Below are 18,779 nucleotides of genomic sequence, written 5' to 3'. Positions count from 1 at the left end.
CCAATCTAGGTAGGTATTTACCGCTATCGTTCAATATATTTTATTATTGTTGCCATGGATTTTATTGTTGTTGTTCATTATTCTACTGATTTTTCCTCTTCTGACTTCACTCCAATTTTTCATCCACTCCACGACTTCACTCCAACCGGGATTCAACACCACAACAGAGGATAGGAAAGAAAAGGACGCTTGGCTCAATATTCTACATCTGGTGATTCTGATCCGAAGTCATAATTTTTTAGAAAAGGACTATACGGTACGGTACGGTACGGTAAGAGAGAGAGCACGGACAATCTAATCCATCAATGACTTGGATTCTTTTCTCCACCAGGGGAGGGCACCATCCATCCATCAATTCATCATTAATTCATCTCACACTACTTTATTAAACTTTACCTCACCAAGTTGCAGCAACACCCTTACCACCCTTTTTCTTCTTCTTCTGATTAACTGATTAAACGACCAAAGCTAAAGCTAAAATAATCAAACTAAAAAGAGACAGACGACCATTGACCCCAGCCGAAGACGAAACGACCCATTACCATTACTACTACAACAACCAAGAAAGACCGAATACATTGACCTCATCACTGCCTCCCCTCACCATCTCACTGCCTCCCAACAACGAAGAAACAATCAAACACCCTTTCACGACCTTCCCACCTCACTTGCAATAGTATATGATGGCTCGCTCATAATCTTTTACTCCGATTTGATTCTCCTGGGGCAAAGATTGCCAGAAATTTGACCACCAAAGATGTCTGCACCCGACGTACTTTCACAACCACCAGTATCACAACCACAATCACACTACAATGGATTCAACCACAGTTCCAAGAACCTCTGCGGGAAGTACTCCATGTTCGAGTCCAGGTCTATTTAGTCCTTCCCACTTCCATCGTCAACCCGTACCTCTGTCCGACCACGGAACTCCTCATTCGAGTCCTTATTTACACCCTTTGCAGATGCACAAAGTAAAAGAGTAAGTCAATTCCTCCCTCCCCTTGCGCAATTCACTTTCCTCAAAGGATCTTCAATACCTCAATCTGCGGAGCTTATCGTTGGGTATTTACACCTTCTATCACCTTCACATGTCTCGAGGGGTTGTCAACACAACCCATCAATCTACCAAGCCCCGCTACCTCGACGGTCTACTGACTCACTACGTCTTGAAACATTGACTAACTTGTTATTTCTCAAAATTAGAACTCACAAAGCACAAGTCGAACAAGATTTCATTACCGGAAGAAAACTCATAAATCAATATGAGATCATCGATGAAATTGGGAGAGGTGTACATGGAAAAGTTAAATTGGCCCGGAGCCTTGAAACTCAAGATTATGTCGCCATCAAAATCATACAAAGATTTTCAAAGAAAAGAAGACTTGGGAGAGTTACGGTCTCTCCCGAAGACAAAACGAAGAGAGAGATTGCCATTCTCAAGAAAATTCGTCACCCCAATGTCGTCGGCTTATTGGAAGTTATTGATGATCCGGAGTTGAAAAAAATATACATGGTTCTTGAACATGTCGAATTAGGAGAAATAGTGTGGCGTCGGAAGGGAGTTCGCAAGATATCCTTATACGAACGGCGTAGAATTGAAAGAGAAATTAGGGGAGAGGATGATCAGGGAAATGACAAGGCATACTTCGAGACACTTAAACGTCGACGAGAAAGGAAAGAGATGAAGAGGGCAAAACTTCTACAGTATCAAGGAAATGGAGAATTTTGGAGTTTGGAACATGGGGATGATGACGAAAAAGAAGAAGAACGTTCCGAGTTACCACCCCTATCGCGAGCCGCCACAAAAGACTCCTTTGTATCCTTGTCCCATACGTCTCTAGTTCGGTCGGCCCCTGGATCTATGAAAAGTTCTCGAGCAACATCTAGAGCACCAACTGCAAGAAGTTCGCGTGCTCCCACTCCTCTACCCGGAGGTGGCGATGTTGACTTTGAGATAGGGCCTTTAGATAGCGATAATGAAGAGGATGCCCCCGGCTCATACATTCCACAAGCTTCAGCCATGGCTTTAGAAGGCACAATGTACGGGTCTTACGCGGAGGATCCAATGTATCGAGGAAGATCTCCTAGCATGGCGGATAGTATTATTTCTCACATGTCTTCGGTTGATGACATGACACAACATGATGCTTTCGAAGACGATTTCTCTTATGTCCCATGCTTTACTTTGGATCAAGCTAGGTCGGCCTTCAGAGACACTGTCTTAGGACTGGAGTATTTACACTACGAAGGTATCGTTCACCGAGACATCAAGCCTGCTAATCTATTATGGACAAAGGATCATCGCGTCAAGATATCTGATTTTGGTGTTTCATATTTCGGTCGACCTATCAGAGAAGGAGAGACAGAAGAGAACATTTCCGAGGCTGACGCAACCGACTTTGATGACGATCTAGAGTTGGCTAAGACTGTTGGGACACCTGCCTTTTTCGCTCCCGAATTATGCTACACAGATCTAGAAATTGAACAGCCAAGGATTACTGAACAAATTGATGTTTGGTCTTTGGGAATCACTCTATACTGCCTAGTATATGCTCGCATTCCATTCATGGCCGAGGATGAATACCAATTGTTCAAGGCTATCGCAAAGGAGGACGTCTATATACCCAGAAAACGATTGAAGGCTGTCGATCCAGGGAATCCAACCTCACACTTTAGCAGAAGGATGGGACCATGGGATGGGCCATATAGGAGTGAGGATGACTTGTCTTATGAGGAAATCGATGATGAGTTATACGATTTGCTCAGAAGAATGTTAATCAAAGACCCTGCCGAGCGGATCAAACTTCGAGAAGTCAAACGACATCCATGGACGATCAAAGGCATCGAGAACATCATTGGATGGCTTGACGATACAGATCCATCACGCAAGACCGCAGGACGTAGGATCGAAGTCGACAAAAGCGAATTGGAACGGGCTGTTGTACCTATTACATTTCTGGAGCGAGCTCGATCGACTTTTAAAAAGACTATAGGCAAGGTCACAAGTGTGATGAGAAATGATAAGGGTGAAGGGTCCCGTAAGAGAGCTACAAGCAATGCTACAAACACAAGTTCAGGTACCGAAAACCACACCCATGCTCCGCCATATACTCCTATTTTGCGCGAGATAGTTCGTCGAGCTAGTCTTCGTGGAGATGAATACTTCTCATCGTTTGGCGATTCTCACAATGATCATCATAAAGAATCAACCGAACACCCCTTGGCCCAAAGTCAAACGGCTAGCCCTGACTCGCTGCAATGCGATCCATTCCAACAGGACTTTTCCCTTTCTTCCCTGGTAGGAAACACTCCCAAACGTTCTGGATCCTCTTTGGCATCATCAAATTTTGATGCGAGACCAGGTCCACCGGAACGCACTATCTCGGGGACGCCGTCGATTGCGACGGTCGTTCATAGAGGCCATTCATATTCGAGATCTGTAAATCACGCATTTTCCGGAAGCCCCACTACAGAAGAATGTCCAAGAACGCCAGGTCCTTTCACAGATCATATGGGACAGATATTTGGTGGGCATTTATGGAATCCTAGAGGTCGAGAATCCTTGACGGAGATTGATGAAAGTGCATCATCGAGGGCTAGATCTGCCGACAGGAGTCTTTTCAAAGCCGAAGACAAACATGCATCCGCCATCGTTGGAATGAGTACTGCTGTTGCCCCTGGACTTTTTAAACACCCCCGTCCAACATATTCCTCCGAGAATAGTCCGATTGACGCTTATTTCGACAGGCCAATACCCTCACCCTTGTTTTTCCACCCGCACATTTTCGACAAACATCAGTCGGTTTCGTCAGCATCAACGCCTAATGTTATGAGTACCCAATATGCCGCATCAATCCTTGACGATAGACCTGCCACAGCTAATCGAACCCCGGAAGGGAAAACGCCTGCCCCACGAACATATGGTGGTTCGAGTACCCCTGAATCATTTCAAAGAGCTCAAGAACAACTAGATCGAAGAAGGAAGATGGAAGCGGATGCAAATGCAAATGCAAATGCAAAACGCCTTGAATTTCATAGCTCGAAACTCAAGTTGGAAACTGCACCATTGAAAAATTGTCCGCCATCACCTGACGATGAGATCTTTGCTCAAAAACAAGAGGAAGCTGCCAGACGTGCTCGGTCATATAGCTCGGTTACCTCGACAAGTATCATATCACCTGGTGACATGAATTTCCCGTCCGATGTTAACTCACCTGTTTCATCAATAGCTCTTGGTTCGAATGAACAATTCTTCCCATCGGTTCCTTCATTGCCTGCTTTAGTATCAGGCTCATCATCCGTCTCTGCTGATCCAGAAGGCGATATGCTTCAAGATCCTGGTAGCTGTCCTTCACAAACCATCTACGATACTTCTGAAACAGTCACGCCACCTGTAATCTCCAAAGAATCATCTGAACCTAAAGCTTCTACAATTTCTGACGATCATGTTGTTATCCATCCCGCCTTGAATCATCCTTATGCAGACACAGATGAAGAGGGATACAACGGTGATGGTGATAACAGTATGAACGCGGACATGGATGATTCAGATAGTGACGAAGGCCTCACAATGATGAGAAAGAAACCAAAGATGAAGCTGGCAGCAGTGGGTAGCCATGGTCGAAGAGGTACAAATGCAAGTGTTGAAAGCACGGATACTGCTAAGAAAATATCGATGGAAGGCTGATATTCTGTCATGTGTGGTGATTCTATAATCTTGGATGGTGGGAAACGAAACTCTATGGCGATGTGTTCTTGACATGTGCTATTTTTCCTGATGGCCATCCAAAAGTTATTGTGAGGTTAATTTGGAAATTGGAACGTGATCCATCACGAAGAATTAGCAAGCACTATATTTTGATCCCGAAGGACGACTGCTTTTAGCTTAAGACTTGATGAGGTATGAAGCAAGTAATCGAAGTCTGGGCGCAACTCGTTGCGAAATCACAATTGTTTTGTGGGAAGAATTGTAGGCTATGATGGATCATATTATGATTTCGTGTTCTCTTGTTTGCCATTCGAGGAGGGTTATTTGCCCGGTGGATCTTTAGGTTCGGAAAATCGATTGAAAGGAGATATTATAAATGGGTGGACTGATGGATGGATAGGATCTGAGCAAAGTTGTGGTTTTAGTTTTTCTCGTGATGCTGGCGGATATTTTTAAGCAATGCATATTGAAAGGGATGGGATATTTTTTTGTACCTTTTATTGAAAGAGGAGTTGCGGGCGTGGAAACATTATTGTGGTTTGATGCATTTAAGGGAGTGTGGAGGGAATGTACCTTTGAAGAGAAGTGTGGATTAGATCCATTGGGATGGAGCAAGAAATGGATGGTACTCGGATATCGGAAAGGGGAGAGAGGATGGGCGAACATGGAGAAGGTTGTGAATACTACTTCTTAAGCTGAGAATCTGCTTAATATATATAATCATGGACATTGGGTTGGGATGGGGGAGAGGGAGATGTGAGGATGCGAGGAGGGTTAGTAGGACAGGTTGATATGAGATATCTAGAGATGAGATGAGAAGAGACGAAATGATATGAATAAGATGAATATACGAGATGAGATGACTTTTGTTTGTATTTGTACAGTATTGTAATCTAGTATATGATGTATGAATATGAAAGACTAGAAGACCTGATCTTTCCCCATTGGTGTGGGTATGTGATATCCATATTTGTTGTCAAGATAGGCCGAACCGAATGCGACCTCATTAGCTCCGAAAAGCTATGTTATTAAAAGGGCGATTTAGCGAACGTACATATATCACTACATTGATGAGTCTACAAATTTTTGAAACTTGTACGTTCTATCATTATGGTATATCTATCAAATAGACTGGTATATATCCACGATCAAGAACCAATACTTATCCGCTAGTCTCATGTAAATATAAAATCGTTCCGAAGCTTTGCGTCAACGACACACTGGAACGGTGTGTCCACAGCAACTCCATTTGCACTTTCTCTCTCCAAGTCCTCAACAAATTTCATCCCGATACCGGAACCTTTTGTGTTGTAACTATCGATCTTTGCCATGACATCTGCAGTGGTTGCCATGGAGCTCTGTGACCAAAGAGGACGAAGATAATTAGGAAAAGGATAATCAGTACGGGACACGTCTGTGAGGCCTTCTGTTTCGAAAAGAGATTTGAGACCCTCAACCCAACTGATTCAAATTAGCATCTAGGAATCGCATTCATCCACTAATCCGGGGAATTTCTCACCATACTGCTGTCTGGCTGGGTTTATGGAAAGTGTTCGCAAGTCGCTCTGATGCTATAGTTTCTGCACCTTCGTGTGTCACGACGACGTTTGCTGATAGAGGCAGAGGCTCCAGCCATTGTAGATAGCCGCCAGGCTCTACAGATATACATGTTAGATATGACTTGACGTATATTCTACAATAATTTCGACTTATTGACTAGGGATAGCAGCTTTTTCAGCAACGGCTTCGCATCAGGATCGTTGACTATACACTGCCAAAACCGAGCGTTGACAATGTCGTACTGCCCCAGAAACTCGGCTGGATACTCTTCAAATCCATCGTGAACATACAGGTGTACATTCTTTGGTCGGAATCCCGGTGCGGGGTACTGGGCATCAGGAATATCAAATCCGTCGATGCGTACAGTCTCGGGTAGCTTGCTGGCTAAGTCACAGGCCCAAATCCTTGATGCCAATTTCGTTAGTAGACATAGCTCAAGTGGTGCACAGCTTGCTTACTTACCCAGTACCTGTACCCACATCTGCGATTCGCAATTTTGTCTGATTTGTCGGGATACTTGGGTGCACGAGGTATCCACAGACTTCTTTGATCAAAAAGTGGTTGTAATTCAAGCTACAGGTATCTATTAGCTTCATCAACTCGTGCGGCGCCCAAGAGGAAATCTCACCGCATGGAAGATCTGTAATCCCTTTTGAAGATATAGTCCCGTTGCTCTTCTTTCGCGGACATCTTTGTATCGGCGTACAAATACTCAACAAGCTTAAGGTAGCTGAAGGAAAAAGAAGAAATGGGACTGCTACAAAGCTTCTGATGGGGGGACCTCTAATATGAGTAAAACCAATTATTAGATAAGATCATGTTAGGCTGAACTCATTCGCGGCGTAGTACATGAGTAGCCAGGGAAGTAAGATATGGAAAATGTAACCCTCCACCCCCTCTCTATATAAGCGAAAAAACAGGCGGGAATTGACCACCATTCAAAAATCAAAAATTTATATTATAGAAATTTATAAGATTTGAATCAAATTATTAAAAAAGTTGCTTGATTTTCACTTATTTTACTAGTAAATCTAATTATTTTCAAAATATTATATCTTTTTTATCTGTATAATTCAATTAATAAAATATTTAAAAATATCGATCTTATTTTTATTGAATTTCTTATAGAAATAAATCAATTAATATAAGAAAATACTTATATTATATAATTTATTATGGAGAAATTATAAATATAAATAGTATTATTATTATTATTATTATTATTATTATTATTAGTAATTTTCAACCGGGCCGTATAGGCGAACCTCCCAGGGGGCATTACGGTTGGGCTAACTGCGGGATAATCTCTAATTTATATAATCCCCCTCTCCTAAAAATGAGATCTCAATACCCTCAATAGCCTTTCAAACGATAGTTAGTGTGGTTTACACTTTTATCTCCGATCCTCTGAATGCCTCTGTGTGTATTTTCCAATCTTTTATATAATGTTTTGATTGAAAGCTGTTTTATCCTGTAAGGGTAGCTTTTGTATGTATTCTAGTGTAATGTAGTATATTGTATATATTGATTTTGTTCTTTATAGCCTTACTATATTGGTTGTTTTCTATTCTGTATTTGTGTTCATCCGGATTGATCGATTCATTTCCATTTCCTTTTCCTATTCTTCTGGTAGTGTTCTAGGGCATATGCTCCTATAGAAGTCTGTTATAACAATAAATTCAGTGAACTTGGCTGGTATATGTATTAGCTGTTTTAGTAGTCGTTTTGAGCTGCCTGGTTACAGAATGGGTATTTGGGCCTGATATCTGGGGGCTAGGTTTTGTAGGTTGTAAGGACTTTGTAATAATGCATAATATGCTCAAAGGATTTGTATATGTTATATAAGCAATAAATCGTTACTTCCTTGTGTTTAAATTGTTGATGATAGCTTTCGAAATCGCTGTATACTGAGTGGATTGCTAGTATGTAATGGAGAGTAGCTTGTAAGAGTTCTAATTCATTAGGGCATTTGTTTGTACTTCTTGGATTCTATTTCTGATATTATTTGGAGAGCATTGATTTCTATTTGATTTATTATGTTTATGCTGCTGATTCCATAGTAGTTTTTGCTATAGAGCGGATATCGCTTGTTGTAGGTCGATTTGTATGCCCTGAGACTGATTTTCTTATCCCTTTATTAGTGAGTGTATCTATACACTCATTCCCTTTGATTCCTATATAGCCTAATGATTATTTGATCTGGATCGAGTGCGTTTGCATCAGTTTGTGATGTTTGAGGAAAGCCTATTGCGATGTGATAGAGGCTGTGCCTTTTATTCTCTATATCACTGATATGGCTATCGATATATATACAGATTTCTATTTGTTTTATACTGGTGATATTTCTGATTGCTGCTTGAAGGCCTCGGTATACCCCGATCGCTTCCGCATCGAATATATGAGAATTGTGATGCAATCCATTGTTTCCTTTGCATACTATCATCTGTCCTCTATATACAACATATCCATATCCTACTCGCCTACCATCCTTATCGATCTGTTCCGATCCATCAGAGAATATAGTGATCTGATTCGTATATACACTTATTCCACCATTCCTGAAACTGCTTTGTCGCTACCTCTTTCGTAAGGCTTCTAATGGGATCCATTCGACACCCTAATATATAATAGGACCCTACTAAAGTCGTCTCCTTGATTCGGGGAAAACACTAGCTGATCACCTGGACCTTTATTCTGGCTAACTGCAATTGGCCTTCCCTGCTGCCGGAAAAGTAGGTGGCTCTTATCTCTCGATAATAAAGAGAGTATTTTGGATCAATAGTTTGGACACAGAAGGCTACTCTCCATTTTATTTATTCTAATACTACTTCTGCTGGTAGGAGAGCATTGTCCCTCATTATCATTATATTCGGGATCGTTCGCCAGACTGAAAGGACTCCTCTGATCGCTATTTGTAGGATCTTGTTAATAGTTAGAATTGTTTTTTCCTAATCAAATGCTCACTACTATTAATATCCCATCTCGATACTATCTAATGGTTTTTGTTTGTCCTATGTACTATATCTTTGCCCTATAGAATAGGGCTGGGTATAAGCAAGTGATTATTGCTTTCTGTAAGGATGCTGCTGGGGGTCCGTTTGTGATTCGGGCTAGCCCTTGGATGTGATGAGCCAATTTCCGGCCTTTGGCTGCTCGCGTTTCGATATGCTGTTTGAATATGAGCTTGCGATCAAACCACAATATAAATAGTAAGTTTTGATATAAAAACGTATTTCGACTAATAATAGCAGTTGATACTTGCTGTAAATATAATACTTTATAAATTTTAATATTATTTTAATCAATACTAAATTTTTAACATATTTTTAAATCATTAAGAATATTAAAAAAAAACACTATTTTATTATGCAAAAATAATATTTATTTATAATTAAAATCTTCAAAATTTTTCCCCTCAAAGAAGAATAAAGTTCTAATAGTTTATCTATTAATCTTCAGTATATATTGTTTTATTTCTAGACATTAAGAATAATTAGAAAAGAAATATTGAAATATAGATTCTATTTTAGTCTTAGAACTTTTTCTCTGTAAGGTAAAACCAGACGACATTCCGAACATCGATTCATGTAAGGATAGCATATAGAATTCTGTGGGGCACCAGATGTAGGGTATCAGAGGGGGCATAACTTCCCCGCACCTACCTTAGCTTAGATAGGTACCTGCAGCCTGCTCCTTCCATTTGATGTATAATACCCCACATTCAGAGATATTCCACCTCACCTCCCTCTCTACACCTTTACACCTTTACAACTCTTTCTACAGTTTTGTTATATTCTGTTTGGAGACGGACATCTCCAGTCAGTGTCAGGATGCAGTTCACACTCCCTCCAATTCCTCCTCCTCAATCTTGAGCTCCCATTCGAAGATCTATAGCTCAATAGATTGACGCTATATGGCTCAATGACAATGGTGTATATGAAATGAAAGGTATTACGGAAGACGAGCAAGCATTATTCGACAAACTTGATACTATTGTTGAAAGCGCAGAAGATCATCGAATAGGAATTAGGGTTTCTTTTTCAAAAAGTTGGAGGAAATCGAATAACGAAACTGATTATACTTTGCTTTAAGGAGCTCCGGGTACAATCCGTGCAGAAGACGCCCATCTCAAGGAATTTCGAATTGCAATGGTGGTCTGATATCAACGAACAATCGACAGCTTCCAGGGGATAACTTTGGTGAGTTTATGAAAGGTGCTCACGATTCACATTTGTTCAATGAACCACAAGACACACTCATCAAAGACTTCATATTCATGATTGGTAGATGGATGGAAAAGGCTATGTCAAGAAGACTGAACGATTCACGACCTTCCATCAGATCTGCGACATATCGACTTGCAACCTTGTTGAAATTTGCGGTTATGAAGCGTCGGCCTGATAATATTTGCTCGGTTCCAAAAATGAAGATGGAAATTACTAAAGGAATTCATCTAGCAGCACGATCTCTTTGGGGTGGGATTCCTCCACCAGGACAGAAAAATGGCAATTCTTACTCCGGGAAATTCGAATTGCGTCAGTTATTGGATTGGGAATTGATTCACGCATCGTCCCCTCGGTTCTCACAGCAGCATGAATTAGCATGGATTCCAGGCTGTCTCAATGGGGTTAGACCATGCTCCTTGGCACAATTATTAGATAGGCCAGGGAAGTTTCTTAGATGGAGGGATATTGAGATTACTCGGCTTTTGATGGCCAAGGTATATTTCATCTACCATTCCATCAACTTACTCTTGCTAACATGTTGTACTTGGGTGCAGGCAATCATATTTGACGATTCGATTGCGCTATCAATTTCATGTTCTTCAAGAAGAACAGGACCACTGATGCCACTCTAGGAAGAGAAGCCAACCCGAATAAATTGAAACAATATAGTAGACATCCAAAATCAGTGGAAAACATTATATTTTCGCCTGCGCTTAGATTGATCGCAATTATGTTTCAACGAGGCATACTTGATGAGATTGATATCATTGACGATCTGTTAACGTCATCGACTTCTGCGCCTAGAAAGTTGAGCATCAAAGCAGCTCATCTCGATAGTCCCGTTTTTTTAGCAGGAAAGCTAGGTGGTAAAGGCTACAACTTAGATGGTCGCCCTCTATCGACTAAAGATGTTTCTGCGTTCTTTAAGAGTAGAGCATTGGCTGCAGGATACACCGAAACAACAACATTCTATGCTTGGAGAAAAGGAGCTAGTGTGAGGGTCGACAGAATTAAAGGTTGAAACAAGGCAAGAGCATTCTTAGGACACACCCCAGGTGCCTTTGCTTTTGAGAACTACTACGACGATGCAATGGTTGATCTTGATGTGGTAGCAATTGCTTTGGATGAAGAGGAAGAGTGTGTAGAGTCGATAGTTCAGGCCGGATTACATCGAGTCTGCTACAACCTCTCTCCAGAGGACGAGAAAAAGTTTATCAACGCCTTTGTTCATCAAGACGAAAGATACGCGCAAGCAACCACGTCAGCTGAGGGGAAACGTGCATCAAAATGCGCAAGATTACGGGCGAGATATGCTCTCAGGGCACACATGAGGGAGGAATTCGAGAAACTCCACTCAATACGCAAGACTACGGGCCAGATATGCTCTCAGGATACACATGAGGGAGGAATTCGAGGAACTCCACTCAATACAAGAATACGAGGCCAGAGTCGAAGCCCTTACTATTATGGCGAAACTTTTTGAAGAAGTTGTAGCCGGGGCAAAGGTGTTGGCCGCTGAGGATATTGATGAGGATGCACCCGAGGATGATAAAGACAATGTTGATTTGAGTGATGATCTGGGGGTAGAATTCAGTGATGAGGCCGAAGTTGGCTCTCGCGTTGGAGGCATTGAGAATGATGTTCAGGATAACGTGCTTACTTCTGAGATTCAAGTGAATGAAAAAAGGGACAGTAACAACGTTGTAACAGACAGTCTGACTTATGAGCTATACGTTAGAGCTTTCTTGGAGAGGCTAATAGAGGAAAACTGAAATATAGTACTTTATATGAATTTGTTGTTTTTATTATAAAATAATATAATAATATATCTTTTTGAATATATATAGAATAAAGTTCTATACTAGTATCGAATCACATGATCAAACAACGTGATCATCGCTTATAAGCTTCCGAAAGCAACCATACGAAAACGACTATATTTAGCTTCCGAAAACAATTATTATTAGTTTCCGAAAACGATTATTAATAAAGAATATGAAAAGGAGCTTTATTTGAAGGAATGGCTGGATTAGGAAAAGATTTATAAGAGATAAATGAAAATGGAAAGCTAGATTGGTAGGAAAAAGCATAAAATAAGGCCTTTCCCCCCTCGAATATAGAAAAAGAAAATAAGAATATCATATACATTTTCATGAAAATCACGTGTTCCATAACTATTTAGTTGTTAATACGAGCCAGCTTCCCATAATAGACTAATATTAGGTTGATTGATTGATTGATTTAATTTAACGTCCCGCTTCAGTCCATGACTATATAAGACGGCTAGGCCATAAGGGCGCTAGCGGATAACTTTTGAAATACACAATGGGAATGAAATAATGGGGGAGGTGAAAACAAATACTGGGGTATAGCGCCCACTATTGTATGTAGTTCATACAATAGGTTTTGAAAGGGATTTTACCCCTCTCACTAATATTAGGTCTATTCCCTCTTATATTCTATTTATACTAAATACTCTTATACTAGCTCATGACCTACGATAGAATTTGAGTGATTTGAATGATTTGAGTAATTTAATTTTTTTGAGTGATTTAAGTAGTTTGAGTAATTTAAATGATTTGAATAATTTAAAAGATTTGAATGATTTAAATGATTTGAATAATTTAAAAAAGTTGAATGATTTAAGAGATTTAAGAGATTTAAGTGTTGGTTCGAGAAAGATACGGGAGACGTGGTTCCCACTATTAGTAGGCCCCAAAATGTCTGTATTGTATTCTATCTAAAGAGCTAGCTAAGTGGGAAAATAATAGGCCTTATATAGGCACTACTGAAAGAGCTAGTCTCTTTCGCATTCGCCTAATACCTTTGATACAGTAGCCATTGTATTGAAGTCATTCCTTTGAAGTGAATACCCTTATTCACACACTAAGAGATTTAAGAGATTTAAGAGATTTAAGAGATTTAAGAGATTTAAGAGATTTAAGAGATTTAAGAGATTTAAGAGATTTAAGAGATTTAAGAGATTTAAGAGATTTAAGAGATTTAAGAGATTTAAGAGATTTAAGAGATTTAAGAGATTTAAGAGATTTAAGAGATTTAAGAGATTTAAGAGATTTAAGAGATTTAAGAGATTTAAGAGATTTGAATAATTTGAATGATTAGAATGATTTGAAAGTGAATATAAATTCAAAAATTATTTTGGATTGAAAAATTCGCATGAAGTGCTATACTCAAGATCACCAAGGCCAACACTTGGAACGGCTACGAAAAAGGACCCTAAATCCAAAGGCTACCTATGCGGCCTATGTGAGCAGGATAAATCGACAAGTGTCGTATAAAAGGAAAAGCTTTGGGGATCATTATCAAGGCTGGACAGAACAAGCACCAAGTTCCTGGGTTCCATAATGGAGATATACGGTTTTCCAGGTGGCGTATACATAAGCTCACTCCTAGTGGAAAGAATTATCGATGCCCGTACCCATCGTGTCCTAAAGGTGGTTTCTCATTTGCAACTTTAAACGGTTTGAAAACGCATATCATTGCAGAAGCAAGGGCTACTGGCAAATCTGAGCAGCAGTTATCTATTCGAGCTGATCAATGGCTCGAGGATGAGTTCACGGCTAGTAGGCAGACTGGAATATCCCATACCAGGAAGCGAAAATATGATGAGTTTGAGGAGCGTTTGAGTGTACTAAAGGTGGTGAAGGAGAGAAATGGCGTTCCATTGTTACTAACAAGCACAAATCCTGCGCCTTGTAAGGCTGGTAAACTGAAGTCTATGCTCTCTGGCCTGAATACTGTGCCTTGTGAAACGAGTTTGTTGAAAGGGGAAGCTGGGTTGAAACCTTTACTGAGTTTCCGGAGAACGCGGGGAGTGACAAGATGTTCATACTGGATTCCCATAATCATTCTCTATCCTGACTTAGTTACTCATACTTATGTGGGACCCCACGACCGCGTCTAGCTCTCAACTCACACTGGTGGGCCTGTTTGAGTTTTTGTTGATAGTTCAAAACAGCGGACTCTTCCTCCATCAAATATAAAGGTGGTGTGGTGTAATGGTAGCACGTGGTGTTGTGGTTTCTCCTCTCAGGGTCTTCACGAAGTCGAGTCATTACAGACTCATAATTGCCCGCTTCAATCTGGGTTCGATTCCCAGCACCGCCAATGGCATTCTTTTTGCTCTTTTCCACAAGGTTTGAGGTTGTTGTGATGTTTTTTTGGTGGTTGTAGTGAAGATTTTGACGAGAATAATTTTAGTCACGTGGATTTTTGAGTGGGGTGAAGAATTTTGGTGGGGGTTCCAAATAATTGTTAGGTAATTCCGAGAAAAGGATCATCCACTTGATTCGGTACTAAGGAGAAAAGGGTAGAAAACTAGAATACGGAACACGGAATAGGTAGAGGGCGAAAATTGGCGCAGTTCATGAACTACAAATAAACTTTCAATGGTGATGATTGGGGTCGAATATTCCAAGAAAGGTACTCGTGCGGCCAGAAAGTATGCAACTCCGGCGCTGTGAAAACCAGGTTAGTCCTCTTGTAGTTTACCATCTTGTGGTATGTGCATCTAGCATCGGAGTTGCATACTTTCTGGCAGCACGAGTATGCTCGTTGGCTCACTAATCCATGTAGCTTACCGACTTCTCAACAAGTCTAGACAAAGAGCTTTGGATATGTACAAGCTCAAAAACATTCATCATGTCTTGCACACGACTTTCACCAAGAACGTGAATACGTGCTCAAATAGACGCGTTGACTTTGACAGCTGGTCCCGAAGCGAAATTCGTGAAATTTCGAGTCAGTCATCATTCGTGTCCCTCCATACTTGTTGTCGGTCCAAATTGATCAGGTATTGATTGTCATTCATGACTATTACCAACGGGCCGAAAGATCAGTGAGCGCTGAGGAAGAAAGAAAGATGCAAGACAAAAAATTGAAAGACAGCATGAGTGGTGGGGCTGGCCAAGTATAGCTCCACTAACTAGATGGAGCTGGAGCTTGAGCTTGGGCTTAGGCTGGAGCTACGACTCTAGGAGACCCAGAAAATGTAATGCCGATATTATGACATAACTATAAGACATTTGAGTATTCCCAGATTGTTCATTGATCGAATCTTGGACGAAGGTACAGACAGCTGTGATGATGTATGATCTAAGAGATCAGATCAATTTATGAACAGAAAGGAGGTCAAATTCTGGAACTGCAAGTGACGCAAGACTGGCGGAGAGACAGAGAGTGCACTCGATTGAAATTTTTGCTCGAGCTCAGTTGCGCTGGCAAAATAAAAAAATGTTTGCATTGTCTCCACTGCCCGCCATGATTGAAATTTTCGCGACCGAGCAACTGTAAAACAATGGAATGCGAACAAAATGGAAATTTGAATTGCCACATCACTTTGCGCTCCATTGCGCTCCATCAATCGCGTTGAAGTTTGAACAATGAATAGGCGGTGTATTGAAATCTCAAAGTCAGAATGTAGTAGTCAGATTCTAATGCGGATCAGACTTGTTTAGGATTCCATTGTGTTAAGTGTCGAAAAGGTAGATGTTGTAGGAGAATAACTTTGCGCTTGGAAAGTTTCGTGTACAGACAGACACAAACAAAGTGAAGTGGTAGGATATTCTACTTGGTGGGACCGTAGGATCGCTCCTATTTTGGCGGCGGGGTCATGATATTGTGAAATTGTGACATTGTGAAATTGGGAATTGTAAAATCGTATCGCCCTACCATACTCCATATACATGGATATGAAGATCACGTTCGGACTGGCACCCGAGCTGAGATGTCTCGGGGACCCTTTCCTTTGGTTCCTTACCGCAACGTTATCGTTATCTGGATGTGGATGGATAAATGGATCTTGGATACCTAGATCTCAGTTCACTCGATCCGATGAGGCTGTACCCTTTCTCTGGAAGGGGTGTTTAATATCGTGGGAAAATGATTGGAAACTGGAGGGGCAGGAAGAAAGCTTCTTAGCTTGCAATAATCAATACTCCGGATTGAAAATTAAGAGAATGGCTTGAGAATGGATAGGTACTAGGTAGGGAAAAGCCGATCGGAAGAATAATCATGAGCTGATCCTTGTTCACCTGAAGGATTGGTTCTAGACGAACGGTTCGTTCAATTACCGAAGGAGATGAAATTAAGTTTTTTTGAGTTTTACCAGCCACGGCCGACGGGAATGAAGAGTGGTGGAAGAGGAGGAGATGGCCGAACGACGACAGGATTTACCTAGGCACGAGGCACGTATTAAAATCGAATTATCAAGTGTCAAGTATTAAGTATTCAATAGCGCGAAAACTTTGTGATATTTCCTAGGGAGTCAACTTCATGGCTCAAAGTACGGAAAGCGTCTAATACCTACTAGGTAGGTATTGAGAGGTCCAAGAGGTTTGTGTGATACAATTAGTTGATTTGGAGGAAATGAAGGAGGTTGAGAGGAAATGAAGGAGGTTGAGAGGAAATGAAGGAGAGGAAACGAAGCTGCGGATAATAATGAAATCAATATCAGTCAGTACCTATCAATACCTATCAATACCTACCCAGGTAATGAAGAAATTGATTTTACACACAACACAAACATCGACCTACCCCGTATACCTATCCTTTGTGTTCTCTTGGAATCCCATATTCTCTATTGCGTCGCCGAACATTTCCAATTCGATTTCACCTACATGAATAAACCTCCTAGAAGCTTCCATCGATATCGACATCGACATCAGCCATAATAACTAACATCAATATCAAAGATTATCCTCCCGACTTCCTTCAGCTCAACATGGACATTCGAACCACTTAATTCAATGAGCCAGGATTTATCCTTGATTTCGTGGGGAACTTGTATGCTTTTCGTTGGTCAAAGCTGGTATAGTGGCCTAATAATATTGAGTCGCCGTGACCTTCCTTTCCTTGCTTTAGTGGTGTCTCGAGTCTCGACTTTGTAGTAATTGCGAAAGATAGGAAGTGCAGATCATCCCCGGTTGGTATCCCAGCCTCTGTGTGGACCCTGAAATAAGATTTGACCTGGGTAGGGAAGCTTGGATATTAATGAAAAGACGGAAAGTTTGGAGGGAAGATCTTACTTTTCGATAATCGATAGACGTCACGACTCACGATATTCTTGAGGAGTGTTTGAAAGCAATTGAGTTTGTTTTTCGATATGGATGATTTGTTTATGAACCTGAATTGAACCCCAATGACAAATTGAGGGAGTGAGAGAAGAGAAATGTACAGAGTATTACCAAGTAAAAGAAACACATTCCCACTTTTCTTTGCCAGCGAAGCATGAAAGCACTGTTAGGAAACTTGGTTTTGGGACGATGGTTACTAGGTAAATAAATCGTCACCGTGATTTGCACTCTTTTTTGTACCGCGTACGTATATCGCTGGAAAAGAGCAGCATCTGTGTAACCATGACTTGCAAGATGATTAGCTCAAGAATGCCAAAGGGTACCTACTAGGTAATTAAAATGTGAGTGGATGATCAAAAAAGCATGAAATTAAACATGGAAGATCTGGGGATGGGATAGAAGGTAAAGTTACCCGGATGGTATGGGATGGGATGGTATGGTCTGTTATGGTATGGATAGCATAGCATGGTATGAGAAACATTTGATTGTCCATGCAGTATCACCAATATCACCAATCCATGGATATCATTAATCTCAGCCACACTGTCCGTGATGTCAGAAAGAACCTTGGAACTAGATGAATGCGCCACGCCACGCCACATCTGCTTTCGACCTTACTTGCATGCCTCATGCCTCTACCTCCCAAAACCAACCTTGGGTTTTCCGTTTCACTCCTCTTCCTTGTCGATAAATGCGGAGAAATGTACCAGCGATTTCTTGGAACTTGACATGTACCCAATGCCCAAGCATCAGTATCTGCGGGCGAGTGAAAGCTGGACAACATCACTCCCCCAAATCCCGTCTTGGTGCGCATACAAGGAAAATCATATTTCCAGCCATCTTATATCGAATTCGTGGCTGGTATCCTCCACTTCTGATGATACTACTGGCCCTTGACAATGAATGAAGTAAAGATGCATCAACTAGTACAGTCAAAACGGTAACGTACATTTGCGAGTTCACAAATCGGTGAGAGTTTCCAAGCTTTGGGGAAAAGACATGGCCAGCCTAGACGGACTTGTTGGCAAAGTGACCCTCGCAAAGTATAATTTTTATTCATATTGGAATATTCAGATGAAAAGACACTGGGCACACGGAGGTCAACCGATTGTTCCCAAAGGGGTAATAAATGAATGAATTTGGATTTGTAAATATTGAATCATCAGAGTATCCATATACTTGAGGTAC

The 18,779-nt window shown here is 41.0% G+C and overlaps 5 protein-coding genes across 5 annotated transcripts; 3 read left to right on the top strand and 2 right to left on the bottom strand.

The window, feature by feature from the left end:
* Positions 1–815: 815 nt before the first annotated feature.
* EAF02_005705 (uncharacterized protein) lies at positions 816–4,690 on the top strand (the record flags this gene model as incomplete). Its single annotated transcript, XM_038901753.1, has 2 exons — positions 816–982; positions 1,207–4,690. The coding sequence occupies 2 exons, from the start codon at positions 816–818 to the stop codon at positions 4,688–4,690; spliced, it is 3,651 nt and encodes a 1,216-aa protein (XP_038757970.1).
* A 1,196-nt stretch (positions 4,691–5,886) lies between these two features.
* Positions 5,887–6,961, bottom strand: EAF02_005704 (uncharacterized protein; the record flags this gene model as incomplete). Its single annotated transcript, XM_038901752.1, has 5 exons — positions 5,887–6,172; positions 6,231–6,364; positions 6,429–6,675; positions 6,734–6,844; positions 6,900–6,961. 5 exons carry the CDS (start codon positions 6,959–6,961, stop codon positions 5,887–5,889), a joined length of 840 nt encoding a protein of 279 aa, XP_038757969.1.
* Positions 6,962–10,694: 3,733 nt separating this feature from the next.
* Positions 10,695–11,129, top strand: EAF02_005703 (uncharacterized protein; the record flags this gene model as incomplete). The annotated part of the gene is made up of 2 exons (XM_038901751.1): positions 10,695–10,991; positions 11,052–11,129. The coding sequence occupies 2 exons, from the start codon at positions 10,695–10,697 to the stop codon at positions 11,127–11,129; spliced, it is 375 nt and encodes a 124-aa protein (XP_038757968.1).
* A 98-nt stretch (positions 11,130–11,227) lies between these two features.
* Positions 11,228–11,980, top strand: EAF02_005702 (uncharacterized protein; the record flags this gene model as incomplete). The annotated part of the gene is made up of 2 exons (XM_038901750.1): positions 11,228–11,513; positions 11,553–11,980. The coding sequence occupies 2 exons, from the start codon at positions 11,228–11,230 to the stop codon at positions 11,978–11,980; spliced, it is 714 nt and encodes a 237-aa protein (XP_038757967.1).
* A 2,055-nt stretch (positions 11,981–14,035) lies between these two features.
* Positions 14,036–14,361, bottom strand: EAF02_005701 (uncharacterized protein; the record flags this gene model as incomplete). The annotated part of the gene is made up of 2 exons (XM_038901749.1): positions 14,036–14,149; positions 14,194–14,361. The coding sequence occupies 2 exons, from the start codon at positions 14,359–14,361 to the stop codon at positions 14,036–14,038; spliced, it is 282 nt and encodes a 93-aa protein (XP_038757966.1).
* Between the last annotated feature and the right edge of the window lie 4,418 nt (positions 14,362–18,779).

This window comes from Botrytis sinoallii (genome assembly GCF_014898435.1).
Source record: "Botrytis sinoallii strain Bc 23 chromosome Unknown BSIN_009, whole genome shotgun sequence".
In the NCBI taxonomy this organism is placed as follows: domain Eukaryota; kingdom Fungi; phylum Ascomycota; class Leotiomycetes; order Helotiales; family Sclerotiniaceae; genus Botrytis; species Botrytis sinoallii.
The sequence above is the reverse complement of the archived record's forward strand: the minus strand, read 5'-3'. Positions and strand labels throughout refer to the sequence as shown.